We start from the raw sequence: 19569 nt of genomic DNA on the forward strand, positions 1-19569 counted from the left end.
TCTTGCCAAAAAAGTCCTTAATCAATCACAAAAATAATATACACATGGATTAGCGTACATAACACTTTAAAAGTTCTTAGAAACTCAAATTTGAGAATGACCAAGCTACAATGAAGAAGAGGTAAAAGCAAAGTGTCTGAAAATCCTGAGACATTCAAACCATTTCCCCCTTAACCATCAACACATGCTGGTAAAGTAGGAATTGGTGGGAAGTTTTAAAATGCAGTAGTTTACTACATTCTGTTTTATTATTAAGCCTCTTTAACTATATTATATGTTAATAGACTGGAAGATTAATAAGCTATACAAGTTGCATACTATGCAAAGGTTAGTTTTTAGTAAGTATGAAAGCAATGTAGTATTAAAGGTAACAAATGTTTGTTCTCAAATTCAAAAACTCCCACCTTCATATGCTCCTATGGACAAAGAGGACAACAACCAGATTCTAGGACAAGCACAGTCAGGGCCACAGAGCAATGAAGGTGTCAAGCAGTAAGCCAATGACTAAATAATGTCACATCTGTTCTCCAGCAAACATATTGTAGACGGATATCTGCACAAGATCATACTGCCTCTGAAAGGGTCAATTTGTCCAATTTTTACATAAATAATGCTAAAAAGTTTTCTAACAAATCAATTAGAAAAAAGAAAGTGTAAACTAATTTAATGACATCTAATAATTGTAACAGAAGAACATTTGTAACATGAAATTCACTTTTCATATGTAATAGTGTAACTGCAGTGATCATGTAATGCAATATTGCCATCTCTTGTCCAATAGCTAAAAATACATCATGTCTTTAATCAAAACACATGACAATTTTAAATTGCAGGCCAAAAAGAGCCAACGTTACATGTTCAATTGTTAACATCTCGGAAGTTTTTTCTCCCCAAAATTAAAGAAGACAATACTAAAAACAGATTTTTAAATGAAGCTTTCATGGTAATTTATCATCTGCCCATTTTCTTAAAAAAGAAAATTAATATTTAAACACAGGCTATTTCTAAATGAATTATCCCAAAAATATTTCACAAATCTCTAAGGGTGATGGGAATTATTAAGCAATTAAGCAAATGTCAAGTTTCTGAAAATCTGGGTATATGTTTATCTGTCTCATGAAAATTCTAAAATATTATAAATATAAAATATTTTAAGTTCAATACCATAATGCCAGTAATTCTGAAAAGACTAGGCATCTTAACACATTTCAGCACTCCATAGCAATTTATTCACAAAAATTAATACAATTACACTTGAATTTTGAAGTATTATTTCTTACATGCTACAAGAAGTGCAAACCAGACATTTAGTGACCTGAAAAGGTCAGGCCAAAGGTTGAACAGGATGAAAAATGATCTTTAAGTTCACAAGAAAGACAACAAAAAGATTAACTTTTCCCACATCTTTACCAGCAGCAAAATTGAGAACAAGAACTTATAAATGTTATCAAAATAATTGCCGTGAGAGTTACTAACTTTTACTGGACATTCATTTTGGACACAATACCAGGGTAAGAAAAACTAGGACTTGGAACCAAAACATTTTAGAATTCACAACAGTGAACGAGATTTTTCCTTAATCCCTTTAGAAGGTGAAGATTCTAATCCACCATACAAGTTCACTCTCAAACATAAGAAAAATATTGCTTAAAAAAATTTTTAAGGTTGACACTATTTGATTTGTGTAAATAACATAAATTTAGCACAAAATCAAAATTAATACCACATAGTAGTCTGTTGGTTCAAAAATATTTAGTTTTGTGCTTCATAAAATAACAATACAAAAGAAATCATTGGGCCAAGATGGAAAAATATCAGAAACTAAGTACTTCTGTGCTCCATTTTAAAAAGAAAAGAAATAGAATGTAGAGATCAGAAAAATCATCATGCAACTATTGTGTAACACAGTAATGAAGAGTATTAAACCTCCTTTTAAAATATATTAAGGGCCAGGCACGGTGGCTCTCGCCTGAAATCCCAGCACTTTGGGAGGCCGAGGCAGGTGGATTGGTTGACCTCAGGAGTTCAAGACCAGTCTGGGAAACACTCGGTGAAACCCTGCCTCTACCACAAATACAAAAAATTGTATTTTTAAAATATAATAAAACACCATTCTGTAATGTTATATTCCACTAAAGCACTGTAAAACTTACACAAAATTCTCAACATATACAACTTAAGCTGTAGGAATTTGAACAGAGAATCCTATTCAGTTTTTATAATATAAAACATAATATAATTCCATATGTTATGAAAAGCCATTTTCTTCCATTTCTCAGTCCCTTGGACTCATTTTAAAATAAAGACAACCTCCTTATAAAATCTTAGGGGTATAGGTAAGTTATTCTTGGTAAATCTAATGCATACTTAAGGCGTTTCAAATTTTTAAAGCAAAATGTATAGAAAAAACATTGGTCACAATATGCCAATTAATCTATACAATAGCCTTACTACAGTGCTGTACTTAAGAAATGTATATACTTGGCTCCATTTTCAGTGACATAATATCATAACACTTCTACAAGATATATTTATCCCTGGGCCACATAAGCAACAGTGATAGTTTTCCAGAAAGTTACACACAACATATGGCAATGAATCATATGTATCAATGGCCTTTCCAATGGTAGCATTTTTAAGACCCTAGTATATAAATGGTTTTTCAATTAGATTTGTCCACTTCCTTCCAAAGGATGCACTCATTAATACACACACTTTGCACACATGGAGCAAACAACATGCCCTAATTCTCTTAGGTCGACTTTTCTTCCACTCTTCAATGCAATTTCCTCTCTTAAAAATGTATTTTAACACCCTTAAATTGCTGCTCATCTTCCACAACTTTGACCAACACATCCTTGACCTTGTCACCATTACCAATCTATTTCCCTCAACAATATGGAAATGTGGTGTGATGAACAAATCTTCTTAACTCAATTCCTTCTTAGATTACAAAGGGATTTTTCCTGGCCCAGGCTAGCCATTCCAGAATTCCAAGTATAGGATTCCCAAATTTCATTCACCTATAACACAGGTCAGATCAAAAAAAGTCTGTCTAGTTCACGCATTTACTGTTTCGACCCCAATTGTTTATTATACAGACCACACTGCCATGTGCCCAGAAATCCCATTTTACATTTAGATATCTCCAAATTAATTTATCACCCCAAATCCTAACATTGTGAACTGTTTTATTTTTGTTGTCTGGGCAGATAACAGGTAGGGAAGCTACCAAACCTGTTTAAGATTTCTATCTCTCCCTCCTTGAAAGGTGAGTCCCTTGGAGAGAACTGATAGAAAGAATACAGCTCGGTGATCCAATAACCACTGTCATCCCTGCAACAATTGGTACTTCACTTTTATTTTGTTGGGAGTTACCCCTTAAAAAATGTCTACTTCTACTGCCTACATGCTATCAGATCCTCACACAAAGGCAGGTTTGAATAAAATTCTCTCAACTTTCTACATGAAATAATAGTGGCCAAAATGAGTAGAAAAATATTAGAACTTAATAATCTCAGTTCATGCAAATAACCTAACATAAGCACATTTCCACAAGAAGAAAAGGTGAGAGTGAATTACTGGCAAGTTAAGGATGTACTTTTTTTGGGGGGGGGGGGGGGACAGAGTCTTACTTACTCTGTTACCCAAGCTGGAGTGCAGTGGTGCAATCACAGCTCACTGCAACCTCACTTCCCAAGTTCAAGCAATTCTCATGACTCAGCCTCCTGAGTAGCTGGAATTACCGGCATGCACCACCACACCTGGCTAATTTTTGTATTTTTAGTAGAGATGGGTTTTCACCATGTTGGCCAGGCTGGTCTCAAACTCCTGACCTCAGGCGATCCTCCCACCTCAGCCTCCCAAAGGGCTCAGATTAGAGGCATGAGCCACCACGCCCAGACATGTTAAGGATATACTTTTAAATAACGATCTTGAGACTACAGTTCTGCAGTACATAAAACATATATATATAGTAAAAGCTTGGAAAATTATCTGAAAATATCCACAAGGACATTTTACAGATCAGCAGAAATAGTTTATATTTTAATGTACGAAAGGTTTTGTTTCTTTGTATATAATTCTATGTTTAACTTCCAAGCCTTAGAATAATGCTAAGATTCAACTATATCTATAAGCTGATGGTCACACCTTGCATTACAGATACTGCACATGATCAGACTACAATTTACTTGCACTATAATTCCAGATGGACTTCAGAACCTTAAGATATTAACAACGGACATCATCTTTGGCTAGAGAATAAAGAATTTTGACAAGAAAACCCTGGGTTACATTTTTTAAAAGTTCTATTCAATATATAACTAAACACTTCACTGTAAATACTTATTACTTATACATATAATTTTAAGTCAGAAACCTTGATGTCAGGATTTTTTTTTTTTTTTTTTTTTTTTTTTTGAGATGGAGACTTGTTCTGTTGCCCAGGCTGGAGTACAGTGGCGCGATCTCAGCTCACTGCAAGCTCCGCCTCCCTGGTTCATGCCATTATCCTGCCTCAGCCTCCTGAGTAGCTGGGACTACAGGCACCTGCCACCAGGCCCGGCTAATTTTTTTTGTAGTGTTAGTAGAGACGAGGTTTCACCGTGTTAGCCAGGATGGTCTTGATCTCCTGATCTCATGATCTGCCCACCTCAGCCTCCCAAAGTGCTGGGATTACAGGTGTGAGCCACCATGGCTGGCCTATGTCAGGATTTTTTTAAATAATTTTTGTAAGGCCTAAGTTAACATTTTGTTCTTCCTTTACCTTTAGGTACAAGTTATATAAAATTAGCAGATCTAAACATATGTTACAAACTGTAAGACACTATATAAATGTGAATAATCATGGTGATGGTAAAGGAGCAAGAAAGCTAGATTAAAGATTTATGTGTAGAAAGTATAAGATAACAGCCCTATATTAAGATAGTTGATGATTCTGTCATTGAATTCCACTAGAAGTTCCAAAAATATCCTATTGAGGTTCCACTGGGTCAATGACTTTATACTCATGATTAAGGAGGTAGGAATGGACCGGGTAGCACTCTGCTGACACTGCTATCTACAACTGAAGAAACAGCTTACTTTCTTCTTTTTTTTTTTTTTTTTTGAGATGAAGTTTTGGTCTTGTTGCCCAAGCTGGAGTGCAGCCTCTGTCCCCCAGGTTCTTCTCCTGCCTCAGCCTCCCTAGTAGCTGGGATTACAAGCATGCTCTATCACACCAGGCTAATTTTTGTATTTTTAGTAGAGACAGGGTTTCACCATGTTGGCCAGGCTGGTCTCGAACTCCTGACCTCAGGAGATCCACCTGCCTAGGCCGCCTAAAGTGCAGAGATTATAGGCGTGAGCCACCACGCCCAGCCAAGAAACAGCTTACTTTCAAATCCCAACTCAGCGCTGAAATTAACAAATGGAGCATGTTCCTGTGGTAGAGACTGCAGTGGGATATATACCCACTTCTTCCCTCCAGAAAAAAAGGAGGAAGTCTTCTAATAAGGGTTACAGATTTTAAAACTCTGGCTGGGCACGGTGGCTCATGCCTGTAATCCCAGCACTTTGGGAGGCCAAGGTGGGTAGATCACGAGGTAAGGAGTTTGAGACCAGCCTGACCAACATGGTGAAAATCCGTCTCTACTAAAAATTCAAAAATTAGCTGGGCATGGTAGTGCATGCCTGTAATCCCAGCTACTCAGGAGGTTGAGGCAGGAGAATTGCTTGAACTCAGGAGGCGGAGGTTGCAGTGAGCCAAGATCGCGCCACTGCACTCCAGCCTGGGCAATAGAGCGAGACTCCATATAGGAAAATAATAAAAATAAATAAATAAATAAATAATAAAAATAAAATAAATAAAAATTAAAAAATAAAGCAGGTCCTACCTTCGATATTACAAAGAGTGAAAGAATACATGATGAGACTAAGCATTTCCTAAAACAACTTCCAGGATTTAACATAGAATATGAAGGCCTTTCCTTTGCCAAAAAGGAATAAATTTCTTGTCTGCTGGAATCCATGGCTAGTTCATTTTCATATCTTCACACCTCTTTAACACTCTACTCTGTAACACATATCATGTTCACAGAATGTTTGCCAAATGAATAAACTATATACAAATATACAAAGAAACTATCAAGAATGTTAACAGCTCAGCAATTTTTAAATAACTGTTCTGAAAATGTGGGCATCCAGGCTAAACACTCTATTCTGACTTAGGTAAGCATGTCCACCAATATTTCATACACATAACACCACTATTCTTGAGTGTTTATGAGCTATAGCCTCAGTCAATGGTCTTTCGATGGACTTTTTTTTCCAGCTAACCAAAAAGCACATACAATATTCATTCACACCAGGCGTGGCTGCAAACTAAACATAACACAGCTGTATCTAACACAGCTGTATCTAAATGAGGACTGTTCCCAAAGCAGTCACCTTGGAAGCCTATATACCTTTATTCCACTATTGGGCTAGGGAGTGGTTACGAATTCCTTAACAAGATTGTGTAAGAATTGTGAGGTGCTGAAGAGATCCAAAAAGTGTAAGAATCACAGCTACTCTTTCAGAACTCTTTTAGAACTGTCTTTAGAATCACTTAAACAAAATTTATTTTCAACTAAAACAGCATTGTTCAACATCATAGCACATATCTTATTCACCAGATTTGGCCATTTTCTAATACTAGATGTGGCCATTTTCTAATACTAAATGTATTCTCAAGATATGAAGATTTACCACCAATGAGGACACTGAAAACAATTTACCAACATCTCCCAAGGAAATAATACAAAAACAATAATTATTACTGGAAAAAAAAAGTTTAATCTATAAAAACTGCCTACTTGGAGAACACATTCATTTCTTTAAAAAGCCATGGTGCTCACAGGAAAGTTTAATTGCTTCCCAAGATGCTAATCTAATGATATCACACATCCATGTACCCACAATACAAGTAATTGTTCTGAGTTTTAGGGGCTAACATCATTTCTCCTCAGTAGGTTTTATTCCTTGAATGAGAGACAAGCAGGCACAATTTTGTAATAGTTTATCTAAAAGCTGGCTGAACACAGTGGCTCATGCCTGTAATCCCAGCACTTTGGGAGGCCAAAGCAGGCAGATCACTTGAGGCCAGGAGTTAGAGACCAGTCTGGCCAACATGGCAAAACCCCATCGATACTAAAAATACAAAAATTAGTCAGTCGTGGTACCGCACACTGGGATCACAGCTGTGATCCCAGCTACTCAGGAGGCTGAAGCAGGCGAATCACTTGAACCCAGAAGGCAGAGGTTGCAGTAAGCCAAGACGATGCTACTGCCCTCCGGCCTGGGCGGCAGAGTGAGACTACGTCACAAAAAAGTTATGAGCCACCTTTTTCTTCAAAATAAAAAAGGGTTTGAAAAGAGGCAATGAACAACAGCGAACTGCTCTGACAGTTCGCTGTATGAAGTTGTTGTTTTGTTTGTTTTTTGAGACAGAGTCTCAGTCTGTCACCCAGGCTGGAATGCAGTGGGGCAATCTCAGCTCACGGCAACCTCTGCCTCTCGGGTTCAAGCAATTCTCCTGCCTCAGCCTCCCAAGTAGCTGGGATTACAGGCATGTGCCACCACACCTGGCTAATTTTTGTATTTTTAGTAGAGATGGGGTTTTGCCACGTTGGCCAGGATGATCTCAAACTCCTGATCTCAGGTTATCTGCCCCCCTTCAGCCCCCCCAAGTGCTGGGATTATGGGCATGAGCCACTACACCTGGCCTTATGGAGTTTTAATACAGAATAATTATATCCTGAATTTGCATATTTAAAAGCGGCCATTTCAAATATATACCCACATAATCTTTCTTCCCCAAATAGTAAAAATATCTATGACTACTGAGAACTAATTTTGATACAATGTATCTGCATTCTGTTTTCAATAATCTCCACATATATTATACATAATCTATATTTTATACCTATTTTATATTATACATTTAATATTTTAGGTTTCCATTTGACTAACAAAAACATTATCAATTAGTAAGCCATAATAAACTTTATAAATTCTCATTATTCCACAGTAATGAAAGTGACTACTGGCATAGGTAATCCAGAAGTCATTCATATCAAATCTTTAAATATAAAATCTGTAGAGATTTCCTTCTCAAATGTCTTATCAAAGCTAATTCTGTTTATATTTCCTGGGCTTATAGCACCTAGACTAATGAAGAACGTATTCCCCACAGTCTGCTGCATGCAAGCCAGGCTGGAATCAACAACTATGAATTTCTAAAGTAGGAACAATCAATAGTTTATAAAATTAATACAAATATATATAATACAATATATAAAAGTAACAGACTATGCTACATTAGCAAAAGAATTTTCACATTCAAGTAATTACTTCCTTATTTTCTCTTTTTAACTATTCCCAAATAAGAAACAAAATTAGGTGTATATAACAAAACCTAATATTCTTGTATAAACATACCAGGACTGTTATTTTATACAGACGAGTACTGTTACAACACCAAACACAAACTGCTAATGGATTAAAATTTAATTAAAATGAGGCCGGGCGCAGTGGCTCAAGCCTGTAATCCCAGCACTTTGGGAGGCCGAGACGGGCGGATCACGAGGTCAAGAGATCGAGACCATCCTGGCTAACATGGTGAAACCCCGTCTCTACTAAAAAAATACAAAAAACTAGGCAGGCGCCTGTAGTCCCAGCTACTCCGGAGGCTGAGGCAGCGTAAACCCAGGAGGCAGAGCTTGCAGTGAGCTGAGATCCGGCCACTGCACTCCAGCCCAGGCGACAGAGCGAGTCTCCGTCTCAAAAAAAAAAATAAAATAAAATAAAATTTAATTAAAATGTATTAAATATTTAATATGACATAGAAAAAGTTAATATCTGATTTTCCTGAATGTTTTAGGAAATTATCTCAGGGACTTTTTTTTTTTTGAGATAGGATCTCGCTCTGTTGCCCAGGCTGAAGTGCCGTGCACGATCACACCTCACTGCAGCCTCTACCTCTCAGGCTCACGCAATGCTACCACGTCATCCTCTCAACTAGCTGGGACTACGAGGTGAAGACCAACATGCCTGGCTACTTTTTAAGTATTTTTGCAGGGCCAGGGTCTCACTATGTTGCCAACACTAGTCTTAAACTCCTGGGTTCAAGTGACCCTCCCACCCTCTCACTTTGGCCTCCGAAGTGCTGGGGTTGCAGCAGGCATGAGCCAACACACACAGCCTTTTTCAAATTTTATTTTACTTTTTTTTTTCTGAGGGTATTTTCTTAGCCAGGCACACGACTATAGTCTCAGCTACTGGGAAGGCTGAGGTAGAAGGACCACTTGAGCTCAGGAGCTTGGGGCCAGCCTGGGCAAACATAGTTAGAACCATCTCAGAAATAAATAAATATAAATCAATAAATAAATTCTATTTTCTCAACACTCAAACTACACCATCAAATACAGTAAGGCAAACCCAGGCTAAATTATACTAAAAATTACTAATGAATATAGTGAAGTAATTCTGAAAGCATATTTTGAGTATTTTCAACTTAAAGGACAGAAATACTAAGACTCATTTTGCCAACTAAAGAATACATTATAAAAAAATACAAAATCAATAACATAAGATATTTTAGGCCGGACGCAGTGGCTCACGCCTGTAATCCCAGCACTTTGGGAGGCCAAGGCAGGCGGATCACCAGGTCAGGAGATTGAGACCATCCTGGCTAACACGGTGAAACCCCGTCTCTACTAAAAATACAAAAAATTAGCCACACGTGGTGGCGGGCACCTGTAGTCCCAGCTACTCTGAAGGCTGAGCCAGGAGAATCCCTTAAACCCGTGAGGCGGAGCTTGCAGTGAGCCGAGATTGCGCCACTGCACTCCAGCCTGGGCGACACAGCAAGATTTTGTCTCAAAAAAAAAAAAGACACAACCTCTCCTTTCTCAACTGTAAAGCAGGGGTGCCAATATTTCCTCCTACCCAGGGACTAAGCAACATAACATACAAAAAGCTCCGGGTCAGTGCCTGTCACAAAGCATTCTAATTATAGTCTCATTTAGTACACATAACAGACAGATACAGAAACAGCTACAGATGTGCGCTTATGTGTGGGTTACTATACATACATAATTCCTACTCTATCCCCCAAGACCACCTCACAGCAGCGACATCTCACGGCGGCAATGAGCAAGCATATTGACTGCCCAGATCCCCTTTTCTAAATGCCATTCTCTTAATGAAAAAAATCAGGACTCCTTGGAAAACTGGTTGCTTCCAAGGCTGGGGAAGGGAAAATATAAGGAGAGATTAGAACATTTTGTGGTTCCAGAAAATAAATAAGTGCTCAAAAAAAAGGGTGGGAGCATGCTGAAAAGACACAGGAGCCAGCCGGAACAAGGTCCTAATGGCCAACATTGGAACAACAGGCAGCATAATAATGATAGTATCAGACTATATCCACAGGATAAAATAAATATCCATGAGTCTGTACTGATAGAAATAACTAAGATGGGCGGGCGCGGTGGCTCACGCCTGTAATCCCAGGACTATGGGCGGGTAAATCACCTGAGATCAGGAGGTCGAGACCAGCCTGGCTACCATGGTGAAATTCCATCTCCAAAAAAACACAAAAAATTAGCCTGGTGTGGTGGCACATGCCTGTAATCCCAGCTACTTGGGAGGCTGAGTCAGAAGAATCCCTTGAATCCGGGAGGCAGAGGTTACAGTGAGCCGAGATCACCACACTGCACTCCAGCCTGGGCAACAAAGCAAGACTCTGTCTCAAAAAAATAATAATAATAATAATTAATTAATTAAGATGGAGAAGAATGGACAGCTCTTCCTTAGAGAAAAACTCTAATTAATAAATGTAAAGAGGAGGCTGGGCGTAGTGGCTCACGCCTATAATCCCAACACTTTGGGAGGCCGAGGCGAGTGGATCACTTGAGCTCAGGAGTTCAAGACCAGCCTGGCCAACATGGTGAAACCCCGTCTCTACTAAAAATACAAAAGTTAGCCAGGCGTGGTGGCGTATGCCTGTAATTCCAGCTACTCGGGAGGCTGAGGCAGAAGAATCGCTTGAACCCGGGAGGCAGAGGATGCAGTGAGCCGAGATTGTGCCACTGCTCTCCAGACTGGAGAAAAGAGAGAACTCATCTCAAAATAAATAAATAAATAAATAAAAATGTAAAGAAAATAAGATAGCAGAAAATCACCATTAAGTAAACAACACAGTAATAACTGTTGCAGACAAGATCCACCAGTAGGTACTAAAATTAACAGGCCAAAGGTTGAGGAGAAATAGGATATTTATTAGCTGTAATGAGATAAACAGTTACTGTATTGGAGAGAAACCTAGCAGACATGGGTTAGTGTACCAGTATAAGACACACTGACATCATAACCCCGATATGACGCACTGAGAAAAATATAGTATCGTTTCTGTGCTCTCCTTGCCAAAAATCCAGAACCTCATTCTAATCATGAGCAAAAGACAAATTCGAGTTGAAGGACATTCTACATAATAATCATTTTCATTATTGATATTTCATTTCCAGAAATATCAAGGCAATGTTTTCTTCAGAAGTGTCAAGGTCACAGAAGACAAGAAAAATATTAAGAAACTGTCACAGATTGGAGGAAACTAAGGGGACATGAAACTAGATGTAAGGCGGGACCCAAGATTAAATCTTGGGACAGAAAAAGGAAGTTAATGGGAAAACTGGTAAAATTCAAATGCGATCTACAGTTTAGATCACAGAAATGCACTAAGGTTAATTTCCTGGTTTATTAATGATATTACAACTATGTAAGATGCTAGTATCAGGGGAAGCTTGGTGATGGGCATATGTGAACTCTGTAATTTTACTACTTTTCCGGAAGTCTAAACTTACTTCAAATTAAAAAGTTTTTTAAAATATGACATCCATGGTTATCTACACAATGTGTAATAGCTATCAGTGTTTCACCTTAAAAATCACTGTCATGCTAAAATACCCTTTAACTGCTAAGCTAAAATATTTATCTCTAAAAAACTTAATTCTGAAAAATTTAATCAATAAAATATATTATAGATCTCATTACCTGTAATTTTATAGCCATAAGCAGCTAGCTGTCCAGCCATATATTCTCCATCTGAATTATTATGAGAACAACCCCATGTTCGTATCCAAATTTTCTGTATGCCTGGAATAGTGCTGTTAAGGAATCAATTAAAAAAAAAAGTAAGTTTCATTGGGTGATTTTTTTTTTTTGATCCAGGGTCTTGCTCTGTTGCCCAGGCTGCAGTGCAGCTGTGTGACCACGGCTCACTGCAACCTCAACCTCCCAGGCTTAAGGGATCCTCCCATCTCAGCCTCCTAAGTAGCTGGGACTATAGGTATGCACCAACACACCTGTTAATTTTTTTATTTTTTGTAGAGACAGTGTCCCACTATGCTGTCCAGACTGATCTTGAACTCCTGGGCTCAAGTGATCTTCCCACCTTGTTTCCCAAAGTGCTGGAATTACAGGTGTGAGCCACCACTACGCCCAGCCTCACTGAGTAATTTTTAAAATAAAAACCACTAGATGATTTTAAGATATATTACACAAAAAACAAACTCACTACAATCCATTCAAGAGATATTCATTAAATGCGCTAACTTAACTCAAAATCTGCTGTTATATCAAAAGTCTAAAATCAAGATAAAATAACCACAGAATTCTAAGAAGACTCTACATAAAAAATATCTCCTTTTTCTCTGAATTGTATTTTAAATTCATACACTAACTTACTAAGTTCAACTCCTAGAAAGGTACATAATAACAATAGGAAAGAAAGTGGTTCTAGCAGCAACGGCAAATAAAGAAAAGTATGTCTGTTTACAAACTGCTATATACTAGTTGCAATCTTTAGCTTCCTTAAAACTTATAGATATAAATAACTTAATCAAAGTTAAAAACTGTCATCCTAAGGCATTATTAAAAGCACTCTATAAAATCAGAATTCTAAAAAAAAGGTAGTATTTTTAGGGAAAAAAAAGGGAGGGCTTTCAACTTGGATTACTCTAATAATTTATAAGCAAATAGAAATTACCTTAAGGATACATTTAGGACAAATTTTATAAACTGCAGTCATTAAAATATAAGCAAATGTTAAATTCAAAGAACTTAAAAGCTTAGTTTCCCAACAAAATAAGTATATTATAAATTTCAGCAGTTTACTAGACAAACAAATACAGGCTTATTAAAACCATATAATTAGATTATCCTTTCTGGTTAGGTTGTATCAAAATTTCACGGACTAGAGATCTACTATAATAGTGTAAATAGGGCAATAATTTATTTGTGCCCACTGCCTTTACCTGATCCATAGGTATTTGAAAATCAGCTAAGAAAATTGAAATGTCCAAAATACTACTGTCTCATAAGAATCACAAACTCCAGTAAAAATTTTATTTGGAAGTAACACAGACTTACATATCAACTACAGTAATATCAAAGAGATTCCTATTGCCCCAAGCTATCTTCTAGGAACATCCAATTTGACATCTCATTTCTTTTTAACTAATTACCTTGCCAGATTTAAAATCATTCAAACAAAAAAAAAAATCAACATATAGGTTGAGTTTCTTTAATTCAAAAATTCAAAATCCACAATGCTCTAAAATCTGAAACTTTTTGAGCACCAAAATGATACTCAAAGGATGCTCACTGGAGCATTTCAGATGTTTGGATTAGGAATACTCAACTGGAAAGTATGTAATACAAATATTCCGAAGTCCAAAAAAAATGTGATATCTGAAACACTTCTGGTCTCAAGCATTTCAGATAAGTGATACTCAACTTGTATTTCCTATCAAAAGTTCAAAAAGTCTAATGAAGAGACATTATATATAATCACACAGACCAGTAGTGTCAGCTTCTTCCTGAAATGAAAATGAATATAATTTCGGCCATGCTCAGTGGCTCACACCAGTAATCCCAGCACTTTGGGAGGCCGAGATGGGCGGATCATCTGAGGTCAGGAGTTTAAGACCAGCCTGGCCAACATGGTGAAACTCTGTCTCTACTAAAAATACAAAAAATAGCTGGGCATGGTGGTGTGTGCCTGTAGTCCCAGCCACCAGGGAGGCAGAGACAGGAGAATCGCTTGAACCCGGGAGGCGGAGGTTGCAGTGAACCGAGATTACAGCACTGCACTCCAGCCTGGGCAACAGAGCAAGACTCTGTCTCAAAAAAGAAAAAAAAGAAAATGAATATAATTTCAAGGAAAAAAGCTTACCTGTCACTTGGTGGACTGTTTTCTTCCTCTTGCAAATATTTTTGGGTATTTCGCCTTCGTACCTTCGGGACAACATCCTTTCTTACAAAATGCCTATCTTGTGGTTTTGAATCTTCATGAGACACAATATCTTCTATGTCACCCAGTAGTGTATCACAGGATGCAGAAGGCATATTCTCTACCACATAAAAGTTATAAATAAAATCAACTTACAAAAATCTGCTTAGCGTAGCATCATTTATGAAATATTCTCACCAAATTTGAATCAATCAAGCCTTTGGATCTAACTTCAAATTTATAGAAAATACAAGAGATAAAGAAACACAAGGATGAAGTACTATCTTGGGTACATTGAAAAAAGAAACACAAGGAAACAATCAGATAAAACCCTAATGACAATGGGACATTCCAAAGTTCAACAGGAACTATTTCTTCAACAAATCAATGTCATGTAGGAGAGGAACTGTTTCAGATTACACGAAGCGTAAAAGCCTAACAACTAACGGCAATTCATGTTCTCGATTGTATCTTTCTTTGTCTGTCAAGCTCTAAGAAATTTTAGGAAAAACTAAGGACATCAGAATATGAGCTGGATATTAGATAATATGAAGATGTTACTATAAATCATTCGATATAAAGTATTGTCCTTATATTCAAAAATTTTATTTTTTAGAGATGCATACTGAATATTTAAAAGTGAAATGTCATTATGTCTATAATTTACTTTAAAAGGACCTCAGAAAAAAATAGACTGGCTGGGCACGGTGGCTTATGCCTGTAATCCCAGCACTTTGGGAGGCCAAGGCCGGTGTATCACCTGAGGTCAGGAGTTTGAGACCAGCCTGGCCAACACGGTGAAACCCCATCTCTTTTAAAAGTACAAAATTTAGGTGGGCATGGTGGTGTACACCTGTAGTTTCAGCTACTCAGGAGGCTGAGGAAAGAGAATTGCTAGAACCCAGGAGGCAGAGGATGCAGTGAGTCAAGAGTGCACCCTTGCACTCCAGCCTGGGCAACAGAGTGAAACTCCATCTCAAAAAAAAAAAAAAAAAAAGAAAAAATAGATTAAGACATACTAAAAAGAATTTACAACTCTTAAAACTAGAAAATAGGTAGGTTCATGGTCATTATCCCATACGATTTTTCTAAATCATCAAAATTTTTATAATTAAAAAAAGAAAATGTGGACACAGCTTGCAAGAAGAAAAGCACATTTTTCCCTGCCCCGCCAGCAAAATACAAATAAAACTCAGGACATTATATATAAAACAAGCATAAGAAGACTCTGAAAGGTAGACAGAAGAAGGCAGACTGGCTACGAACCTCAGGACCCAAAGAATATGATGATGAGTTCCTTGGGTTTTCTTTGGCCTCCTACAGCTCACACATGGAACTGAAGATCCCAGCAATCAGAAATGGCAAGAGATGCCAACGATAAAACCCCCCAATAAAAGCCTGCTTTCTCATTAAAGAACTATACAAAGGGCAGCCTAGGAAGACAGAAAAGTTTTAGATAATGATCATTCTACTCCAGCCAAACACAAACACACACACACAGCCCAAAAAAACTGTAATCCCACCCCCACGCACACTACAAAGGACAAGCGGGGAGCTCTGACTTCCACCTACAATCAAGCACCCTAACACACTCCACTAGTATAGAATCTGAGAAGGCCCCGGAAGGATCCTGGACGTTCAAACCAACCACCCAACCAGTGATGAAGTTCTGCAGTGTCAGTGGAGACCAAATTGACACACAAGTTTAAAATAATCCCTATCAAAATCTTGGAAAGATTTTTTTGTAGGTATAGACAAGACTGTCCTAAATTTTATATGGAAATGTACAGAAACTAATATATTTAAAACGATTTTGAAAAGAGTAAAGTAAGAAGAATTGGTCTACCCAATTTTAAGGCTTATTAGATAGCTATAATTGAGATAGTAGTATCGGCAGAGGGATTGAAATATAGATCAATGGAACATAACAATAAACCCAGAAACAGACCTACACAAATATTTCACAAAACCAATTAAATGAAGGGAAGATTGCTTTTTAAACAATTCGTACTGGAGCAAGTGCACTTTTATAGGCAAAAACTGAACCTTGACCTAAGTCTTGCACCTTATACAAAAATTAATTCAAAATGGATCATAGACTTAAATGTAAAACATACGCCAGGCGCGGTGGCTCACACCTGTAATCCCAGCACTCTGGGAGGCTGAGACGGGTGGATCACTTGAGGTCAGGAGTTCAAGAGCAGCCTGGCCAACATGGTGAAACCACATATCTACTAAAAATACAAAAAATTAGCTGAGTGTGTTGGTGTATGCCCGTAATCCCAGCTACTTGGGAGGTTGAACCAGGAGAATTGCTTGAACCCACAAGGCAGAGGTTGCAGTGAGCCAAGATCGCACCACTGCACTCCAGCCTGGGTGACAGAGCGAGACTCTGTCTCAAAAAAAAAAAAAGTAAAAGTAAAACATAAAATTATAAAACTTTTAGAAAAAAAATCATAGGAGAAAATCTTTTGGACTTAGGGATAGGTAAAAAGCTCCCAGATGTGACACCAAAAGCACAATCCATAAAAAGAAAAATTAATAAATTGAATGTCATTAAAATTTTAAACTTTTGCTTTAAGAAGGACCCTTTTAAGAGGCTGAGAAGTCAAACTACAGAGTGGAAGAAAATATTTGCAAACCACATATCTGACAAAGGGCTAGTGTTAAAACACAACCGTAAAAACAAACTAGACAAAAGACATTTCAAGAGAATATACAGAGGGCAAATAAGCACATGAAAAGAGATTCAATATTAACCACCACAGAAATAGAAACTAAAACCACAATGAGGTATCAGTATACACCTTTCAGAATGGATAAAACAGACAACAGTGAAACCACCAAACACTGGCAAGGATGCAAAGACACTGCATCATTCATACAGTCCTGGAAGGAATGAAAAATGGTATAGCCACTCCAGTAAACAGTTTGGTATTTTCTTAAATCATGCAACTCTGATGCAACCCAGCAATTGTACTCCTGGGCAATTATCCAAGAGAAATGAAGACTTGTATTCAGACAAAAACCTGTACATGAATGTTTACACCAGCTTTCCTTGTAATAGCCCAAATCTGGAAACCACCTGGATGCCATTCAGAAGTGAAAGGTGAAACAAAGTATGGTACATCCATACCATGGAACACTATTCAGCAATAAAAAGAAATGTACTAATGATATATGCATTAACCTGGATGACTCTCCAGAGAATTATGCTGAATGAAGAAAGTCAGTCCCAAAAGGTTACATTCTGTATGATCACTTTTATATAACATATTTGAAATGAGAAAATTATGGAAATGGAAAACAGAATAGTAGTTGCCAGGGATTAAAGAAAGAATAGGGTGAGAGGAGAATGGGTATGACTGTAAAAGAGCAACATGAGGGATCCTTGTGGTGATGCAAATGTTTTGTATCCTGACTGTATCAATGTCAGTATCCTGGTTGTGATACTGTATCGCAGTTTTGTAAGATGTCACCAATGGGAGATCTGGGCAAAGCGTACAAGGATCTCTGCATAAGTTTTATAACTGCAGGTAAAGCTGTAATTATGTTAGAATAAAATAATTAAGAAAAAAATGAGGAGGGGAAGAATACACTCGTATATACTTACTGATAGTACTACTACTAATACTATATCCAGACACAAGGCAAGTCCTTTATAGGGTCATCTCATCAACAATTCACAACAACTCGTAATAGGTAGATAGTATTACTATCCTTGCTTTAAAGATGAGCAAACTGAAACACAGAGAAATTAACTTGCCCAAAGAAGCTAAACAAGGATGTCATGACAGATGAGTGCAAGCCCATACACTGTGTGGTACTCTACTACCTACTTAGTATGTGTGTTCTGAATGACCACTGTTTCTTTATCTGAGTTGCAGTGTTAAGGATCTTACATTCTTTCAGTTGTCCTCAAAGTTTCTGATGAACTTTCATTCTCCTCATTTGCTGGATTCCCATCCTTCAATTCATATCATTCAATTAATAAAGTGGCTGCCAGCCAGGCTCCTTTCCTCTGTAATGTACTCATTACAGCTATGACAAATTATGCACTGGGAATCTGAAAAATCTGTGTTCAAATCTCGGATAGCTTTATATTGTCAGTAAGAACAAAAGATTAGAAATAAACCAAACATCAACCTATCAAGGACTGGTTGGGTTAGAGTTAACATACATATCACATGGTCATGGTAAGACTGTCAATCGCCGGGCACGGTGGCTCACGCCTGTAATCTCAACACTTTGGGAGGCCAAGGCGGGCAGATCACCTGAGGTTGGGAGTTCACGACCAGCCTGACCAACATAGAGAAACCCTGTCTCTACTGAAAATACAAAATTAGCCAGGCGTGGTGGCGCATGCCTCTAATCCCAGCTACTCAGGAGGCTGAGACAGGAGATTTGCTTGAACCCCGGAGGCAGAGGTTGTGGTTAGCCGAGATCATGCCATTGTACTCCAGCCTGGGCAACAAAAGCGAAACTCTGTCTCAAAAAAAAAAAAAAAAAAAAAAAAAGTCAATCACAGATTTCCCTTTCCATAGACACTGGAATGGGGCACGTGACCCAAGCTTGCCAGGGTAACCCATCCTCCTGGCCACAATGACCAGTTCAGGGTAGGTCATGAGAAGCCTAGCCAGTAAGAATCACTGCGAGGATTCCATGCTAGTGTTAGAAGACAGCTTCTCTTGTCACCGAAGTGGCTAAGTTGGGAGGATGTCAACTTGGGGCTACCAGAGTCATCTTGTCTGCCACAGGGAGGAAGCCTACTTAAGGAATGAAGCCTAATAAGAGCCAGAAAGATAAAGAACCATACTGACATTATTTGAGCATCTGAATCCAACAAATGCCTGAAGCCAAATGCAGCCTTGCGCTGCCCAGTCATGCGAGCCTGTGGCTTAAATCAGTTTGAGTTGGGTATTCTGTTCTTGCAAAAAAGAGCCCTGGCCAACTCAGCCATCTAGGTAAGGTGAAATGAACCAGGTTAATCTTTCTCCTATTGGTTCTAATTATTTACTACCTATCTGGGAAAAAAAAAAAAATGGTTCTGTGGTCAAATAAATTTAGAAAATTCTGCTTTCTTACCGATTCACACTGTGCGTTATTGAAGACTGAAGAACTGCAGTAAGAAACTGCACTAGTTTCCAGGATGCCACACTCTCCTATCTCCAGTCTCCTCTGCTCATCTCTCCAACTTCTCACCATTAGAATGCCCCCATGGCTCTGTTACAGGAACTCTTCTCTAGTTTCAGGCACTC

The 19569-nt window shown here is 38.0% G+C and overlaps 1 protein-coding gene across 6 annotated transcripts in view; it reads right to left on the reverse strand.

The window, feature by feature from the left end:
• The window catches only part of CDKAL1 (CDKAL1 threonylcarbamoyladenosine tRNA methylthiotransferase), a 713545-nt gene that overhangs the window by 687215 nt on the left and 6761 nt on the right, over positions 1 to 19569 (reverse strand). For 4 of the 6 annotated variants that reach the window (XM_005553933.4, XM_065544371.2, XM_065544372.2 and 1 more), the window contains exons 3-4: positions 14255 to 14432; positions 12073 to 12185 (exon numbers count right to left, since the gene is read on the reverse strand). The exons of 1 other annotated variant lie outside the window; for it this stretch is intronic. In XM_005553933.4, coding sequence (XP_005553990.1) covers positions 12073 to 12185; positions 14255 to 14427 — 286 coding nt within the window. In that variant the 5' untranslated portion in view covers positions 14428 to 14432. Of the gene's footprint in view, positions 1 to 12072; positions 12186 to 14254; positions 14433 to 15577; positions 15745 to 19569 lie in introns of all 6 variants that reach the window. One more of the 6 variants, XM_045389964.2, reaches the window with a different exon arrangement.

The sequence above is a fragment of the Macaca fascicularis genome, chromosome 4 (assembly GCF_037993035.2).
Source record: "Macaca fascicularis isolate 582-1 chromosome 4, T2T-MFA8v1.1".
In the NCBI taxonomy this organism is placed as follows: Eukaryota; Metazoa; Chordata; class Mammalia; order Primates; family Cercopithecidae; genus Macaca; species Macaca fascicularis.